At 37.6% G+C, this 18,312-nt stretch overlaps 1 protein-coding gene across 7 annotated transcripts in view; it reads left to right on the top strand.

Moving 5' to 3' along the window:
• LOC128665909 (3-galactosyl-N-acetylglucosaminide 4-alpha-L-fucosyltransferase FUT3-like) overlaps nt 1-16,190 on the top strand; it is a 139,777-nt gene extending 123,587 nt beyond the window's left edge. For all 7 annotated transcript variants that reach the window (XM_053720167.1, XM_053720163.1, XM_053720162.1 and 4 more), the window contains one exon: nt 14,816-16,190. In XM_053720167.1, coding sequence (XP_053576142.1) covers nt 14,962-16,017 — 1,056 coding nt within the window. In that variant the 5' untranslated portion in view covers nt 14,816-14,961 and the 3' untranslated portion in view covers nt 16,018-16,190. The remainder of the gene's footprint in view (nt 1-14,815) is intronic.
• The last annotated feature ends 2,122 nt before the right edge of the window (nt 16,191-18,312 follow it).

Genomic DNA, 18,312 nt, shown 5'->3' with positions numbered 1-18,312 from the left:
TTTTAAATACGCTCACGTCCAAATAATCAACAGAGTCCATATCCGCCACATGTTGGAATCTGATGGTACTTTCAAGTGAGTTCAATGTTTCAATCCAACTCTCAAGTGACTTTACATCATCTTGCCAGATCAGAAACTAATTGTCTATGTATCTACGATAAAACTTGATACATGATATCTCATACACTTTCATGTGTAGGGTCTCATACTCAGCCATGTAGAGATTCGCCAGTGATGGGGCCACATTGGACCCCATCGTTGTTCCTTCTTTTTAAAAATAGAAATTATTCTCAAAACGGAAAAAATTACTTTGTAGAAAAATCCTCAAAAGTTTCATCAAGACATCTTCTGGTGCGCCTATATATGGCATACGTCTCAAGCAGTTGGTAACTGCCTCAATGCCTGATATGTGAGGAATCACTGTGCATAGGCTTGAGACGTCCATAGTGACCAAAATGTCAGACTCACTAATGTCAACCAAATTAACGATGTCTTGGATAAACGTAGATGAATTCTGTACATAAGACCTCATGTGTTTGACCATGGGCTGCAGGAAGTGATCTACAAATTCAGCCAAAGGTTGCAGAAAAGATCCTCTGGCTGAGACAATCGGTCTTCCAGGAGGGCATTTCATATCTTTATGAATTTTTGGCAATGTGTACAATATCAGTGTTATTGCAAAATCTGTTTGTAGATAACGTGCTTCTTGTTCAGAGATGACCTCAGCTTCCTGAGGTCATCTCTGAACAAGAGCCACGTTATCTACAAAGGGATTTTCAAATAACACTGATATTGTACACATTGCCAAAGATTCTGAAGTACCCTCCTGGAAAACCGATTGTCTCAGCCAGAGGATCTCTGTTAATTTGGTTGACATTAGTGAGTCTGACATTTTGGTCACTATGGACGTCTCAAGCCTTTACACTGTGATTCCTCACATAGCAGGCATTGCAGCAGTTACCAACTGCTTGAGACGTATGCCATATGTAGGCACACCAGAAGATGTTTTGATGGAACTTTTGAGGATTTGTCTACAAAATATTTTTTTCTGTTTTGAGAACAAATTCTATCTTCAAACAGCAGGAACAGGGATGGGGTCCAATGTGGCCCTGTTGCTGGCGAATCTCTACATGGCTGAGTATGAGACCTTACACATGAAAGTGTATGAGATATCATCTATCAAGTTTTATTGTAGATACATAGACAATTTGTTTCTGATCTGGCAAGATGATGTAAAGTCACTTGAGAGTTGGATTGACAAATTGAACTCACTTGAAAGTACCATCAGATTTCAACATGTGGCAGATATGGACTCTGTCGATTATTTGGACGTGAGAGTATTTAAAACCAATGGAACACTTGGCACCACTCTCTTCAGAAAAAGCACAGATCAGAACTCCACTCTTCATGCTACTAGTTGTCACCAACCAGCCTTGATGTGAAACATACCAAAGGCACAATTTCAAAGAGTGGTACGCAACAACACAGACCCTGTATGGTGTGAAGTTCAGTTAATTGAAATGGTGGAAAGATTCACACAATGGGGGTACAAAATGAAGCAGCTACAGACCATGTGTGAGCAGGCAATCCAGGCAGAGACTGGAGGTGATAAGGCTACACAAGACACCATTCCCCAATTCTACGTTTGTAACCAGTTACACTCCGGACCAGCACCATATTACAAAAGCCATAAAGGAGGAATGGAAAGTGATCCAGTCTGACCCCTCATTGCCATTTATGAAATGGTGGGCACCCCGTTTGGCATACAGGTGAGGCAAAAGCTTGAAGGATCTCCTGATGAAGACAGATTTAATACCGCTGACTGACAAGCAAATGTGGCTGAAGAAGAAAAATGGCTGCTTTAAATGTACAAGTTGTGTGACCTGCAACAGTATACATACCGGGAATATGTTCCAGCATCCGGAGAAAAAGAAGAAGTATAAGATCAATTTCTTCCTTACATGTACGACAACGTACATTATCTATCTTCTCAATTGCCCATGTGGGCTATTTTATACTGGGAAAATCATCGATGATGCCCGCATTCAGAGGGTCAACCACTGGCCAAGCACATGGACTGCCCTGAAGTGTGGGAAGTTGGATCAACCAGTAGCCCAATACTTCTTAGAGAGAGGGCACATGGTTACAGACTTGAGATTCCGCATAATTGATCATGTACTGGCACTAAGAAGAGGGGGCAATAGAGCCAAGAACTTGTTGCAGAAAGAAGCCAGATGGACACACGAACTGGGAACCCTGGCACCCAGGGGCCTCAATGTCCAAACTGGCTGGCAGATGTTCCTGTGATAGATACTAATCTCTTGGAGTGGCCAGATAGGGTGCTGAATGAGAGTCCTTGATCATTTTCTTCTATGAGAGCACCTGATGACAGGAAGCTGAGGTCATCTCTGAACAAGAAGCACGTTACCTACAAAAGGATTTTCAAATAACACCGATATTGTACACATTGCCCAAAATTCATAAAGATATGACATGCCCTCCTGGAAGACCGATTGTCTCAGCCAGAGGATCTCTTCTGCAACCTTTTCCTGAATTTGCAGATCACTTCCTGCAGCCCATGGTCAAACACATGAGGTCTTATGTACAGGATTCATCTACGTTTATCCATGACATTGTTAATTTAGTTGACATTAGTGATTCTGACATTTTGGTCACTATGGACGTCTCAAGCCTTTACACAGTGATTCCTCACATATCAGGCATTGCAGCAGTTACCAACTGCTTGAGACGTACGCCATATGTAGGCCCACCAGAAGATGTCTTGATGGAACTTTTGAGGATTTGTCTACAAATGATTTTTTTCCATTTTGAGAATAAATTCTATCTTCAAACAGCAGGAACAGCGATGGGGTCAAATGTGGCCCCAATGCTGGCGAATCTCTACATGGCTGAGTATGAGACCTTACACATGAAAGTGTATGAGATATCATCTATCAAGTTTTATCGTAGATACATAGATGATTTGTTTTTGATCTGGCAAGATGATGTAAAGTCACTTGAGAGTTGGATTGACACATTGAACTCACTTGAAAGTACCATCATATTCCAACATGTGGCGGATATGGACTCTGTCGATTATTTGGACTTGAGAGTATTTAAAACCAATGGGACACTTGGCACCACTCTCTTCAGAAAAAGCACAGATCGGAACTCCACTCTTCATGCTACTAGTTGTCACCAACCAGCCTTGTTTCGAAACATACCAAAGGCACAATTTCAAACAGTGGTACGCAACAACACAGACCCTGTATGGAGTGAAGTCCAGTTAATTGAAATGGTGGAAAGATTCACACAACGGGGGTACAAAAGGAAACAGCTACAGACCATGTGTGAGCAGGCAATCCAGGCAGAGACTGGAGGTGATAAGGCTACACAAGACACCATTCCCCAACTCACGTTTGTAACCACTTACACTCCGGACCAGCACCATATTACTAAAGCCATAAAGGAGGAATGGAAGGTGATCCAGTCTGACCCCTCATTGCCATTTACAAAATGGGGGGCACCCCATTTGGCATACAGGAGAGGCAAAAGCTTGAAGGATCTCCTGATGAAGATAAATTTAATACCGCTGACTGACAAGCAAATGTGGCTGAAGAAGAAAAATGGCTGCTTTAAATGTACAAGTTGTGTGACCTGCAACAGTATGCACACCGGGAATACATTACAGCATCCGGAGAAAAAGAAGAAGTATACAATCAATTTCTTCCTTACATGTACGACAACATACTTGAACTATCTTCTCAATTGCCCATGTGGGCTATTTTATACTGGGAAAACCATCGATGATGACCGGATTTGGATGGCCAACCACCGGTCAATCATAAGGACTGCCCTGAAGTGTGGGAAGTTGGATCAACTGGAAGCCGGACACTTCCTAGAGAGGGGAGACACGATTACGGACTTGAGATTCTGCATAATTGATCATGTACCGGCACCAAAAAGAGGGGGCAATAGAGCCAAGATCTTGTTGCAGAAAGAAGGCAGATGAATACACAAAATGGGAACCCTGGCACCCAGGGGCCTCAATTTCCAAACTGGTTGGCAGGTGTTCCTGTGATGGATACTAATTTCTTGGAGTGGCCAGATAGGGTGCTGAGTGAGAGTCCTTGATCATTTTCTACTATGAGAGCACATGATGACATTATACTATATACAGTAGCACAGTTGGTTGGTTTACCGTGATATATGTTTTTTTACACAGTCTGTTGGTCAATGAAGTATGCATTTTTTATACACCATAAGTCTTTGTAACCCTGTGTTAATGTAGTGTTGCAGGTAGGCTATTTGTTTTTAATAGGAGCCTTTTTAGATCTCTTTTTATTATATTTTTGATTTATGTTTATATGTTTAGTTTTCACATCACTTACACTTTATTTTCTGTGATCGTGGTCCCATATCTCCGTTCTCACACTGGATGGGTGACGAGTCCCGGTGCGTGGATCATGGTTCAAGTTGGCATACCATGAAGGGTCCATGGCAACTATATTTTGTTCTCAGATAAATTTTTCACTCTGGCCTCTGGTTTTTCATTATTGGAAGGTATGTGTTTTTTCATTGGGTCATAGTGCTTGTGGATGTTTGAGTTTCCCCTAGACCAAACCTTGTAGATTAGTTAGCCGAATTTTTCTGTTTCTATTATTATATACTATATTCCCTTATATATAGTGTTCATACATGGAGTGTTCATACAGTGGCGTGTACCTAGGTTTGCACTGCCAACATACTGGGGATGGGGAGCGATCTAGTACCTCACATTAGGTACACGAGGGGTCAATACCACTCTATTTGATGCATTTTATATTTTTACACTGTAATAGGGTGTTTTTGTCAGAGGTACGCTGAGCACATATGTTACATGCAAATTAGGCCTGTAGATAATGTAGACAAGGGGTTATATATGCTACAAGAGGTGGCTGAGCAGCAGATTGGTAATGCCTGTCAGGGGGGCTATTCTGATAGTGTACTGTAAAGCGCTGGGCATTGAGTTCCTATATAGATCGGTGCTGTATTGACGTGACCAGGAGGGCTATTTACTTTCCTTAATTTCTTTACTTTCCCTCAGTTGTTTACTAGTTGACTGATGCCTGTCTGTGGGTCTAATCTGAGAGTGTTTTGCAAAGCATTGGGCACTGAGCGCCTATATAGATCAGCACTATATTTATGTGACCAGGAGGGCTGTTTACTCTAGTTGTTCATTAGTTGATGCCAAAGGGCTATCAGACCTATGGTCCCTGCCTATAGGAGATGGGGTGTACCTCTGATTGCCTATGAGATTGTAGGGGGAGGTGCTTTCAGATCGATCTGCTCGTGTCCCGATAGGATAGTCAATCTGAACATCTGGCCTTTTTATCCTACTTTTTTAGCTGATTGAGCAAATAACAAGTGAGCATTAACAGCGTCCCTCTGTGACCAGTGATCTTGGCCTCACGAACCACGCTGTAATACACATGCCTGCAACAGTGTTGTGAACGGTTGCTATAGGGACGAATAGTGACTACGAGTGTCTCCCGGATTGTTTTCTTTGTTTGCTATGACTACCTAGGCTGGAGGTGCGGTTGACAATTATACAATGATTAGACTTGTATTGTGGATTGTTCCATTTTCATTCAACCCATGGGTACCTATTGACTGGGGGAGCATGAATATTGTGGGATCACATATCACTGTTGATGTATAGTAACACATTCACCTAGATTACGAGTTTTGCGTTAGAAGCTGTGCGGTGCTAACGAGCAGTTTATGCTCACCGCTCACTTACAGACAGCGCTGGTATTACGGGTTTTTACAAACCAGACAAGAAGTGAGCATTGAGCAAAATTTTGCTCATTACCGCACTTCAATACCTGCACTGCTTACGTTAGCGGTGAGCTGGTTTAACGTGCTCGTCCACGATTTTCCCATAGGAATCAACAGGGAGAGCCGGCTGAAAAAATGTCTAACACCTGCAAAAAAGCAGCGTAAAACTGACTAATGCAGCCCTATTGATTCTTATGGGGAAATAAAAGTTATGTCTATACCTAACATGAACCCCAAGTCTAAACACCCCTAATCTTACACTAATTAACCCCTAATCTGCTGCCCCCGACATCGCCGACACCTGTATTATATTATTAACCCCTAATCTCCCGCTATGGACACTGCCGCTACCTACATTATATTATGAACACCTAATCTGCTGCCCCCAACATTGCCAACATCTACATTATATTTATTAACCCCTAATATGCCGCCCCCAATGTCGCCGCCACCTACCTACACTGTTTAACTCCTAATCTGCCGCCCCCAACGTTGCCACCACTATAGTAAACATATTAACCCCTAAACCGCCGCACTCCTGCATCACAAAAGTTAAACAATTATTAACCCCTAATCTGCCGGCCCTAACATTGCAGACACCTATCTACATTTATTAACCCCTAATCTGCCGCCCTCAACGTTGCCGCCACTATACTAAATCTAAGTCTAATACTAACCCCCCTAACTTTTATTATTATTATAAAGGTTTATTTTTATTTTACAGGCAAGTTTATATTTATTTTAACTAGGTAGAATAGTTACTAAATAGTTATTAACTATTTACTAACTATCTAGCTAAAATAAATACAAAGTACCTGTAAAATAAAACCTAACCTAAGTTACACTTACACCTAACACTACACTAAAATTAAATTAAATACAATTAAATACAATTAAATTAAATTATCTAAAGTACAACCCCCCACTAAATTACAGAAAATAATAAACAAATTACAAGATTTTTAAACTAATTACTCCTAATCTAATCCCCCTAAAAAAATAAAAAAGCCCCCCCCCAATAAAAAAAAAGCCCTACCCTACACTAAATTACAAATAGCCCTTAAAAGGGCCTTTGCGGGGCATTGCCCCAAAGTAATCAGCTCTTTTACCTGTAAAAAAATTACAAATCCCCCCTAACATTAAAACCCACCACCCACACAACCAACCTGCCGGGAGAAGTCTTCATCCAAGCCGGGCGAAGTGGTCCTCCAGACAGGCAGAAGTCTTCATCCAGATGGCATCTTCTATATTCATCCATCCGGTGCGGAGCGGGTCCATCTTCAAGACATCTGTTGCGGAGCATCCTCTTCATCCGGAGTCTTCTTACTGAATGACGGTTTCTTTAAATGACATCATCCAAGATGGTGTCCCTTCAATTCAGATTGGCTGATAGAATTCTATCAGGCAATCGGAATTAAGGTAGAAAAAAATCCTATTGGCTGATGCAATCAACCAATAGGATTGAAGTTAAATCCTATTGGCTGATTCAATCAGCAAATAAGCTGTCATTCTATTGGCTGTTCCAATCAGCCAATAGAATGCAAGCTCAATCCTATTGGCTGATTGCATCAGCCAATAGGATTTTTCTACCTTAATTCCGATTGGCTGGTAGAATTCTATCGGAATTGAAGGGACGCCATCTTGGATGACGTCATTTAAAGGAACCATCATTTAGTAAGAAGAGTCCGGATGAAAAGGATGCTCCGCGTCAGATGTCTTGAAGATGGACCCGCTCCGCGCCGGATGGATGAAGATAGAAGATGCCGTCTGGATGAAGACTTCTGCCTGTCTGGAGGACCACATCGCCCGGCTTGGATGAAGACTTCTCCTGGCTTCGTTGAGGTGATCTTCAAGGGGTTAGTGTTAGGTTTTTTTAAGGGGGTATTGGGTGTGTTTTAAAGTAGGGTTGGTTGTGTGGGTGGTAGGTTTTAATGTTGGGGGGTGATTTGTAATTATTTTTACAGGTAAAAGAGCTGATTACTTTGGGGCAATGCCCCGCAAAAGGCCCTTTTAAGGGCTATTTGTAATTTTGTGTAGGGTAGGGCTTTTTTATTTTTGGGGGGCTTTTTTATTTTGTTCGTGGGATTAGATTAGGTGTAATTAGTTTAAAAATCTTGTAATTTGTTTATCATTTTCTGTAATTTAGTGTTTGTTTTTGTACTTTAGATAATTTAATTTAATTGTATTTAATTGTATTTAATTTAGGGAATTAATTTAATTATAGTGTAGTGTTAGGTGTTATTTTAACTTAGGTTAGGTTTTATTTTACAGGTACTTTTGTATTTATTTTAGCTAGGTAGTTAGTAAATAGTTAATAACTATTTAGTAACTATTCTACCTAGTTAAAATAAATACAAATTTGCCTGTAAAATAAAAATAAAGCCTAAGCTAGCTACAATGTAACTATTAGATATATTGTAGCTAGCTTAGGGTTTATTTTATAGGTAAGTATTTAGTTTTAAATAGGAATAATTTAGTTAATGATAGGAATTTTATTTAGATGTATTGTAATTATATTTAAGTTAGGTGCGGTTAGGGTAAGACTTAGGTTTAGGGGTTAATAAATTTAGTCTAGTGGCGGTGACATTGGGGGCGGCAGCTAAGGGGTTAATAAATGTAGGTAGGTGGTGGTGATGTTAGGGCTGGCAGATTAGGGGTTAATATGTAACTAATGTTTGCGAGGTGGGTGTGTGTCGGTTTAAGGGTTAATATATTTATTATAGTGGCGGCGATGTCTGGTTCGGCAGATTAGTGGTTAAAAATTTAATTTTAGTGTTTGCGATGGGGGAGGGCCTTGGTTTAGGAGTTAACAGGTAGTTTATGGGGGTTAGTGTACTTTTTAGCACTTTCGTTAAGAGTTTTATGCTACGGCGTTGTACCATAAAACTCTTAACTACTGACTTTAAAATGCGGTACCAGTCTTGACAGGAGAGGGTTTACCACTCACTTTTTGTCAGACTTTTAATACCGGCGCTATGCAAGTCCCATTGAAAAAAAAAAGATATGTAATTTACGTAAGTGGATTTGCGGTATTTCCAAGTCTGGCCAAAAAAGTGAGCAGTGAGCCTGTACCTTCAAGACACGTAATACCAGCGGGCGTTAAAAAGCAGCGTTAGGACCGGCCAACGCTGCTTTTTAAGCCTAACGCAAAACTCGTAATCTAGCCGATTGTTTTTTGATTAACACTTTATTTGACACATATACTGGCCTATTATGTTTAATAGGGCTTTTTTATAGCAATGGTGGTGTTATCCGTCAAACTTTTTGCTTATATTTATGTCTGCATGTGTGTACATAATATATTTATCTGTTTCTATGTGTATATATGACTGTAAATACACATATAAATACATTAATATATATGTACACATAAATAGACATATATATACAGTATATATTTAGACATATATATTTATATATCTAATTTAAAGCCCTTTGCAGCCTTATTTTTCCAACACCTGAGATCTCATATCTTTGAGCCCTTATAACTTTTTTATGCATAATTTTTTTATATATAATTTATGAGTGTAACTGTACTGTGTAATGTATTTTTGAAGTGTTTTTTTGCAACTGTTTTCTTTCAGAAACAGTTAACCACAGCTCTGAGTTTGCGGTAAGGATTGAAGCATAATTTGTGATTTCGCTCAACTTGTTATATCAGCTCATTGAGAAATGCTTGTGAAAGATAAAATCGCTTGTGCAAAACAGTGTGTGCCTCACTTGTAATCCAGCCCTTAGTGTGATCTTAACTAAAATATTCCTACTTCTTCAATCTCCCTTGATCACTCATGCAAACAACCACACTTATTTAATCTAGGTGACAAGTGAGATCATTTTTTGCAGTATTTTTGTTGTCACAGGTTTAACACCCATTGAGAAAGGTACCAGTTCGGTACCGAAATGTTTGGGGTTATTATAGACTATGCTGAATTGATGTGATTAAATTGAGAAATCTTTTTCATGAGAGTGCAGTGTTTTATTCACTTAAACGTGATAAATGTTCTGGATGTATACAATTTACACAGCACCCTGGCAGCTGGTGATTGGTTACAGTGAGTGCACTTGTATTTGGACTATTATATATATATACAGTACATATATATATATATATATATATATATATATATATATATATATATGTAAGTATATATGCTATATCAAAATACTATCAGATATATGTAGAACATTGGAATGTGAAATATTCTAATTTTCATGTCGGGTTTGCGCATGAGTAAGGTATTAGTTTTTTTTCCGCTTTTCACAATCTATTGAATTCTATGGGGGAATACATTAACGCGATCGCAATATTCTTTGTTTGGCTGTTCATGTGAAATATTTTACTTTCAACTCTTAATACGAGTGCTACCCAACGCTCGCAAAAAGCTTACTTCTAGTGGAGTTAGTGCGCAAGCTGTAGCACAAAATACAGCTCCTCTCATAATCTAACCCTTAATGTTTAAATACAACTAGTAAGTGAGTGTGTTTGTTAAATTGAAAACTGTGCATGCTTAAAGGCCTGGACTGGCCATTGGCCCGACCAGCTAGTTCACTAGTCAGTCTAAAGCAAGGCCTGATATGCTGGTAATTGCACACATGTATACATGAATAATATATACACATTCTCTCATCTCCTATAGGTTGATTATTAGGGTGACTTTTTGTTCTTTATTAACAAACGCTTACATAGACAATATAAAGGCGTTCCATGAGAGTTTCATGGGCGTTCCATGGGAGTATCCTGAATTTTAATGGGAAAACATTGCTCAGAGTTTCTAATTTAATTTTTTTATTGAAAGAAATCCAATATTAGTATATCCGAATTAACAGGTGATGTTGGCACAATTTTAAACAGACAATGATCCCTATTGTTTCCTAAGGAAGGTGCATTGCCACTCGTCAGGACAGAGAGGGTCATTCCACTTTTATTTTTATAAAATTTTGCTGTACCAACTAATTGTGAGATTGGTAAGACAAAAGAGGACTGAATTTCATCTCATTCACAGTCAATGGAGTTTAAAGCATCAGGTTTGTCACAGTCAAGGTCCCACTTGATGGGTTAAAATAAGTATGGCTAGTAGAGTCTCTTAAAACCAGGACAATAAAGTTGCAAGTGGGTAGCAGGTCAGATCTCCCAACCAGTGACAATGATACAGGATGTAGGATGGTTGGGAGGTATGTAATAGTCTGAAGCAGGGCAATGTATTTAATTTAGGCATGGGTTTGCTGAGCAAAGACAAAAAAATGCAAAGTCCCAGATATCCAAAACACATGATTCAATTTTTTCAGGCACGGTGAGACTGAGATGTTGTACGACTGAAGGGAGTAAACTGGTGTTAAAAACAAATGTGGTTTGATCACAGTACAACTGCTGTGTTAACCAACAGAATAACCAATCACGTGTGAGGATGTTAATATAGAGATACCAATATCAATCTTAATATACTCTATATAGTACCATAGAAAAAGTATATTTGTCATATAATCAAATGTTTTCCAAAGAAGAAATAGATAGACTTAAGAACATAGATAAAGTCCCTCTAGTAGGTATTCAAACCAATATAGGCAAAGTAGATAAAAAGTTCATCAATCCGATGGTGAGCAGCTCTCTCCAAGATGTATGCAATAGATAGAAAATGTCCTGGAACACAAAAAGAAAAAAGAGGCGCTCTTGGTGCAGCAAGTTCCAATATATGACAACCAAAAGTTTGTGATCTAGATGATATACACACAAACAAATATGCACATACAGTGCAATAGTAGTCGGACCGAAACTTCAGAGCCGTTCGGCTGACTCCTCAATGGCGACTCTGCCAAGCAGTGCTGACACGCCAGATAGTGGTAACAGGTATCCGGTTCACTGTGAAGCCTCCGTGATAAGCTGCAGTGATCAGCTAAGATGGAAATCCACAGACTGCTATGGATAGTTACAAATTCACCAAAGCAAGGAAGAGAAGTAAAAGATTCTGTTTATTAAAAACACTTAAAAGTTGCTTTGCAGCGCGTTTCTCGGCTAACAATGCCATTTCATCAGGCTATACAATTTGTTACACTCTACCTTGATACCTTTTAACTATACATTCAACCAATCTGCAGTCCGTGTTACGGACAACGCCCAAATCACTACAGACATATCAGAGGCTCTGTAGACCGCACACCACTCGATATAATATCTATACTCTTTAAACATTCTTGAAACTTATGCCATGTGCGGAGGACAAAGTCCTTAGTTTGGACTGAAGTGAGATTTTTTTCATAACGATGTAAATACCAAATACATATACGAACCTTATAAATAAATATTCAACAAGCTGAATCGTTATTCTTACAACCCGACTCACTACAGACAATACTGGGCTGACAATACGCCCAAATCACTACAACCAAATCAGAGGCTCTGCAGAACACACACCCCTCAAGAGGGCAACTATGATCTTTAAAAAAATCTTAAAGCTTGTACCGTGTGCGGAGAACAAAGTCTTTTGACTAGACTGTAGTGAGACTTATATTCTCAGCAGAGTAAAATGCCACTTAAACATATGCATATACGAATCTTGTAAATAGATATACAACAGGCTAGATTCATATTCTTTTAACCCATCTTACTCTAGATAATACTGAGCGGTTTATCCTATATAAAATATTTTCCCACCACTGCCATAATAATATTAAGAACCTCAGATATATATTCGTAATCAATAATATCTAGTATATAGAGAATTAATTAAATGAGATAAATCAGTGAACTTATTGTTATAATAATAATAATCATGTATAATGCAATTTATAATCATGTGCAAGAGCTAAATTAGTGCTAAGTAATATTAATACTAAAATCTAAATAGATATGTGTAGATGTCCCCTATGTGCATGAAAAAGTGTGAGTGACTCTCAGATTATAATAATGACATATGTCGATGAACTGATTATTATAATATTAATATTAAAAATGTGTAATACGATTTAAGTTGTGTGCTAAAGCTAAAAAGGTGGTGAGTAATGTAGATACTAAAATCTATATATGAATGTGTAAATGGTCCAATATGTGAATGAAGTGATGTGAGTAACTCTGATATTGTGCTGGGATATGAAAAGAGTATAGAGGACCCCCGCTTGTTGAGAATAGTAACTCTGAACTTATGTCGAAAAAACACTAGTAATGAAATATTTGCCCTTATTAGTGGAAAGTGAGTAAATGTGTGATGTAGATGGATAGTGAGTATTAATGTTGGTGTATTCTTGCAATATAAATAAAGAGTGATGGAAAGGGGAGAATTGAATTAAAGTGCCGTTAGTGGTGTGTAGATACTGAAACAAAGAAAGAGAAAGAAAGAAAAATGGTAATGTCAATAATAATGATAAGTTCTATGGATGGTAATCACTAAGTGATGTGCCTTAAAGAGCCAAAAAATGACCTATACTACCAGTAGAAGGTGATAATGGGGAGCTGGACATAAATAGTATATAGTAGACTATAAGTATCCTCCTGTGTAATATCAAGAGCACAGACCATATGGTCTGATCTATAGATGGGAGGTTTATGTTTTAATTGGTCCCATATATGATATATACAAGAGTATCATACTGCATGAATGTGGACCTATGGATGCAAATTTAATGTTATAAATATTAATAAGACCCCATATGGGCACATATTAATATAATATGCCATAGAGATTAGTAGATAAAGAAGGAGAGAAACATTAAAACGCTGCTAGATCCACATTTAGATTTAATCCTAAAGGATGCATAGTTTTCAATTTATGGATCCAGTATGTTTCTTGAGAAACCGGTTATAAATGTGTGATCTGTCAATTCGCTCTATGGGAATGATGGAATAACATCTAGGATTCTCTTCATGTTTCTGATGACAGTGGCTAATCACACTATGTTTTTTTTTTATTTAGTATAATGCTTCGATAATGTTCTGACCAACGATGACTGAGACGTCTAATTGTACGACCAATGTACTGTACCCCACATATGCAGGAGATAAGATAAATTACATAACGTGAGGCACAGCTCATCCTGCTCTTAATTTGATAGGATTTCTTATCAGTATAAGATTGAAAGAAGCATTTGCCATGACCAAAATAGTCCAAACAAAGGACTTTGTCCTCCGCACACATCATAAGTTTCAAGAATGTTTAAAGAGTATAGATATTATATCGAGTGGTGTGCGGTCTACAGAGCCTCTGATTTGTCTGTAGTGATTTGGGCGTTGTCCGTAACACGGACTGCAGATTGGTTGAATGTATAGTTAAAAGGTAGCAAGGTAGAGTGTAACAAATTGTATAGCCTGATGAAACGGCATTGTTAGCCGAGAAACGCATTGCAAAGCAAATTTTTGTGTTTTTAATAAACAGAATCTTTTACTACTCTTCCTTGCTTTGGTGAATTTGTAACTATCCATAGCAGTCTGTTGATTCCCATCTTAGCTGATCACTGCAGCTTATCATGGAGGCTTCACAGTGAACCGGATCCCTGTTACCACTATCTGGCGTGTCAGCACCGCTTGGCAGAGTCGCCATTGAGTCAGCCGAACGGCTCTGAAGTTTCGGTCTGCCTACTATTGCACTGCATGTGCATATTTGTTTGTGAGTATAACATCTAGATCACAAACTTTTGGTTGTCATATATTGGAACTTGCTGCACCAAGAGCGCCTCTTTTTTCTTTTTGTCTTCCAGGACATTTTCTATCTAAACTGGTGTTATCATGATTTGATCACACAAACAGTAAATTTGGGACTACACATTGATATAAAAAATATTTTAAAAGAAGAAATGTGTATAGCAAAATAATATTTACATTCCACATTAGATATGTATTATATATTATTCAGATTTTTTTATTCCACTTATATAACTCAAAATGCATTTGTCTAAGAATTTAGCATTAATTTAACAATTCAGTGATATTTAAGCACATATGTTGTTTTATGTCTTCTTTAACTCTTACACTAAAGGCGAGTAAATAATTTCTTCTGTTTCCCTACAGCCACAACAGAAATACATCTAAGTTGGAGTCAAATAAGATGGTTAAGAAGATGCTATGAAAAACTAATTTGAAAAGTTTTAAAACAGTTATATTGAAGTTATCAAGTGTGAGGCTAGAAATATTTTGCTCTGAGAACTGAGAAAGCCATGGGCTCATTTTCCTTGGTAAAGATTTGCTTCTTTGCAATCCTGCAAATGGCATTTTTGTGTTTTTTGTTCTCCACATTTTCGGATTTTAAAATATTTAACCAGGAAAGAAATCAAACATTAAATTCTTCTTCAGAACGTGAGTCATTTTTGATACAAGAAAAAACTTACCTTATTCTCCTTTGGAAATGGCGCTTTAAGAACCAGTTCCCATACGACCAGTGCCCTTATGACTTTGACACATCTGGTTGTTTCTACACAGGGGACCGCAATTTATACTCAGATGCAGATGCTGTTATTCTGCATCACGATAATGTACGTAGCTCTAGAGATTTATTGCCCAAAAAACAAAGACCCACTAAACAATATTGGATTTGGTTCTGTTTAGAGTCTCCAACTCACAGTCCAAATTTGACATTAATGGATAACCTCATCAACCTCACCATGAGTTATAGGGCAGACTCAGATATCTTCACTCCTTATGGATGGCTGGGGAAGCATGATTCACATGAAAATTTTACAATTCCTTTAAAAACTAAACTTGTAGCCTGGGCAGTTAGTAACTGGAATCCAAACTACCGGAGGAGCAAATACTATTTGGAGCTTAAGAAATACATCCAAATTGATATGTATGGTCGTCACAGGATGCTGCTCCCAAAGGATAATTACACAATGACTTTTTCTACTTACAAATTTTATCTTGCATTTGAGAACAGTATCCATGATGACTATATCACTGAAAAACTATGGAATAATTCATTCCATTCAGGGACTGTGCCAGTGGTAATGGGACCACCTCGTTCTAACTATGAACGTTTTGTACCCCCAGATTCATTTATACACGTAGATGATTTTCAGAGTCCTAAGGAACTGGCTTCTTATCTTCTGGAGTTAGATAAGGATGATAAAAGATACAAGCAATATTTCAACTGGAGGTCTAAATTCAAGCCAGAAGGAATTACTAATTATCTATTACAATACTGTAAAGTATGTAAAGCATTGAAAGAGGCCCCTGCGTATAGAACTATTCCAAGCATTGATAAGTGGTTCAAATAATGCAATTATTAATGTGGATGTATATTAAAAATGTTATTTTTACTTTATACTGGTTCAAATATTAATAACCCTAGATTTCAACAAAATAAGTTTTTTTTTTATAAAAATGTTTTAAAAATGCATTATATCAATAAAATTTACACAAAAAAATGTGAAATGTTACAAATTAACAATTTCATGAAAATCTATTCTTCTTCTTAAATGCCTTAAATAAAGTGAATATTATAATTAATAGAAGCTCAAATTGTGAATCTAGACAACTAGATCTTCTAGACAACTAGATTAATGTACAGCCTATGATAGAACCTAGTCCATCTTCTGGGGTTATGCTTGAGAAATCACCTGGTTTCCTGATTACCAACCGGAAAGTTTTCTCTCAAAAGATATTCATTAGTCTGGATCCTAAGGTTGCAAAGTTTGTCAGGGGTTAGAGTTAGGTTCTTTTTAAGATTTTTTTTGGGTGGGTTTTTATTTTAGCTTAGGGTTTGGGCTTTTTCCTAAAAGAGCTGAATGCCCTTTTCAGGGCATGGAAAACAAGCTAAATGCCCTCTTAAGGACAATGCCCATACAAATGCCCTTTTCAGGGCAATGGTTAGCTTAGTTATTTTAGATAGTTATTTTATTTGGTGGGTTTGGTTGGGTAGGTGGTGGGTTATACTGTTGGGGGGTGTTTGTATTTATTTTGCAGGTAAAAGAGCTGATATCTTTGGGGCAATGCCCCATGAAAGGCCCTTTTAAGGGCCATTGGTAGTTTATTGTAGGCTAGGGGTTTTTTTTTATTGGGGGGGGGGGGGCTTTTTTATTTTGATAGGGCTATTAGATTAGGTGTAATTCGTTTTTATTTTTGATAATTTTGTTTTGTAATTTAGTATTTTTGTTTTTTGTAATTTGGTAATTTTTCTTTTAGTAATTTTAGTGTTTTTATTTTATGTAATATAAAAAAGAAAAATAAGGGTAACTCCTCTTGTAAAAATCCCAAAATATTTTTATTAGGCAGGATCAGACACAGAACACCACAACGTTTCGGGGTCAGTACCCCTTAGTCATGTGATAACAAACATACACACCACACCTGTTTAAATAGGCTGGGCCAGGTAATTGGTTCATCATATTAACTCTTTCAATTTTTTGTAATAACAATGGCCCATTAGTATTAATGCTATACTGACCCCTACTGGTCAAGGGTGGCGTGACATGCAAAATTAAAATAAACCTGAAATATAAGGAAGCCTCAAGAAAATATTTACACATTTACATTATTCAATTAAACTAATGTACAGACATAAAAGAAATTGCAACATATTATAAAATGTATGTTTCACATTATATTTCATTCTGCAAAGCTGGAGAAGATCAATAACTTGCAAAATCAAAATTGGATTGAGTCAAATAACAAAAAAGGGAACTGTCCCTTTTATTTTTTAAAGGTAGTAACACTATCTCAAATAAAAAAAATGTCTATATATAAAGAGGAACAGAGAGTAATAACTCATTGGACCTCAACTCATTGGACCTTTTAAAGGACACCAATGACTTTCTGGCTAAAATTCATGATCTCACATTACCCACAGACAAGGCGATACTCTTCAGCCTTGACGTCACCAGCCTTTATACATCTATATCACATGCTGGTGGGGTCGGAGCTGTAAGCAGTGCCTAAGGTTGCAAAGTTTGTCAGGGGTTAGAGTTAGGTTCTTTTTAAGATTTTTTTTGGGTGGGTTTTTATTTTAGCTTAGGGTTTGGGCTTTTTCCTAAAAGAGCTGAATGCCCTTTTCAGGGCATGGAAAACAAGCTAAATGCCCTCTTAAGGACAATGCCCATACAAATGCCCTTTTCAGGGCAATGGTTAGCTTAGTTATTTTAGATAGTTATTTTATTTGGTGGGTTTGGTTGGGTAGGTGGTGGGTTATACTGTTGGGGGGTGTTTGTATTTATTTTGCAGGTAAAAGAGCTGATATCTTTGGGGCAATGCCCCATGAAAGGCCCTTTTAAGGGCCATTGGTAGTTTATTGTAGGCTAGGGGGTTTTTTTTATTGGGGGGGGGGGCTTTTTTATTTTGATAGGGCTATTAGATTAGGTGTAATTCGTTTTTATTTTTGATAATTTTGTTTTGTAATTTAGTATTTTTGTTTTTTGTAATTTGGTAATTTTTCTTTTAGTAATTTTAGTGTTTTTATTTTATGTAATATAAAAAAGAAAAATAAGGGTAACTCCTCTTGTAAAAATCCCAAAATATTTTTATTAGGCAGGATCAGACACAGAACACCACAACGTTTCGGGGTCAGTACCCCTTAG

The sequence above is a fragment of the Bombina bombina genome, chromosome 7 (assembly GCF_027579735.1).
Source record: "Bombina bombina isolate aBomBom1 chromosome 7, aBomBom1.pri, whole genome shotgun sequence".
In the NCBI taxonomy this organism is placed as follows: domain Eukaryota; kingdom Metazoa; phylum Chordata; class Amphibia; order Anura; family Bombinatoridae; genus Bombina; species Bombina bombina.
The sequence above is the reverse complement of the archived record's forward strand: the minus strand, read 5'-3'. Positions and strand labels throughout refer to the sequence as shown.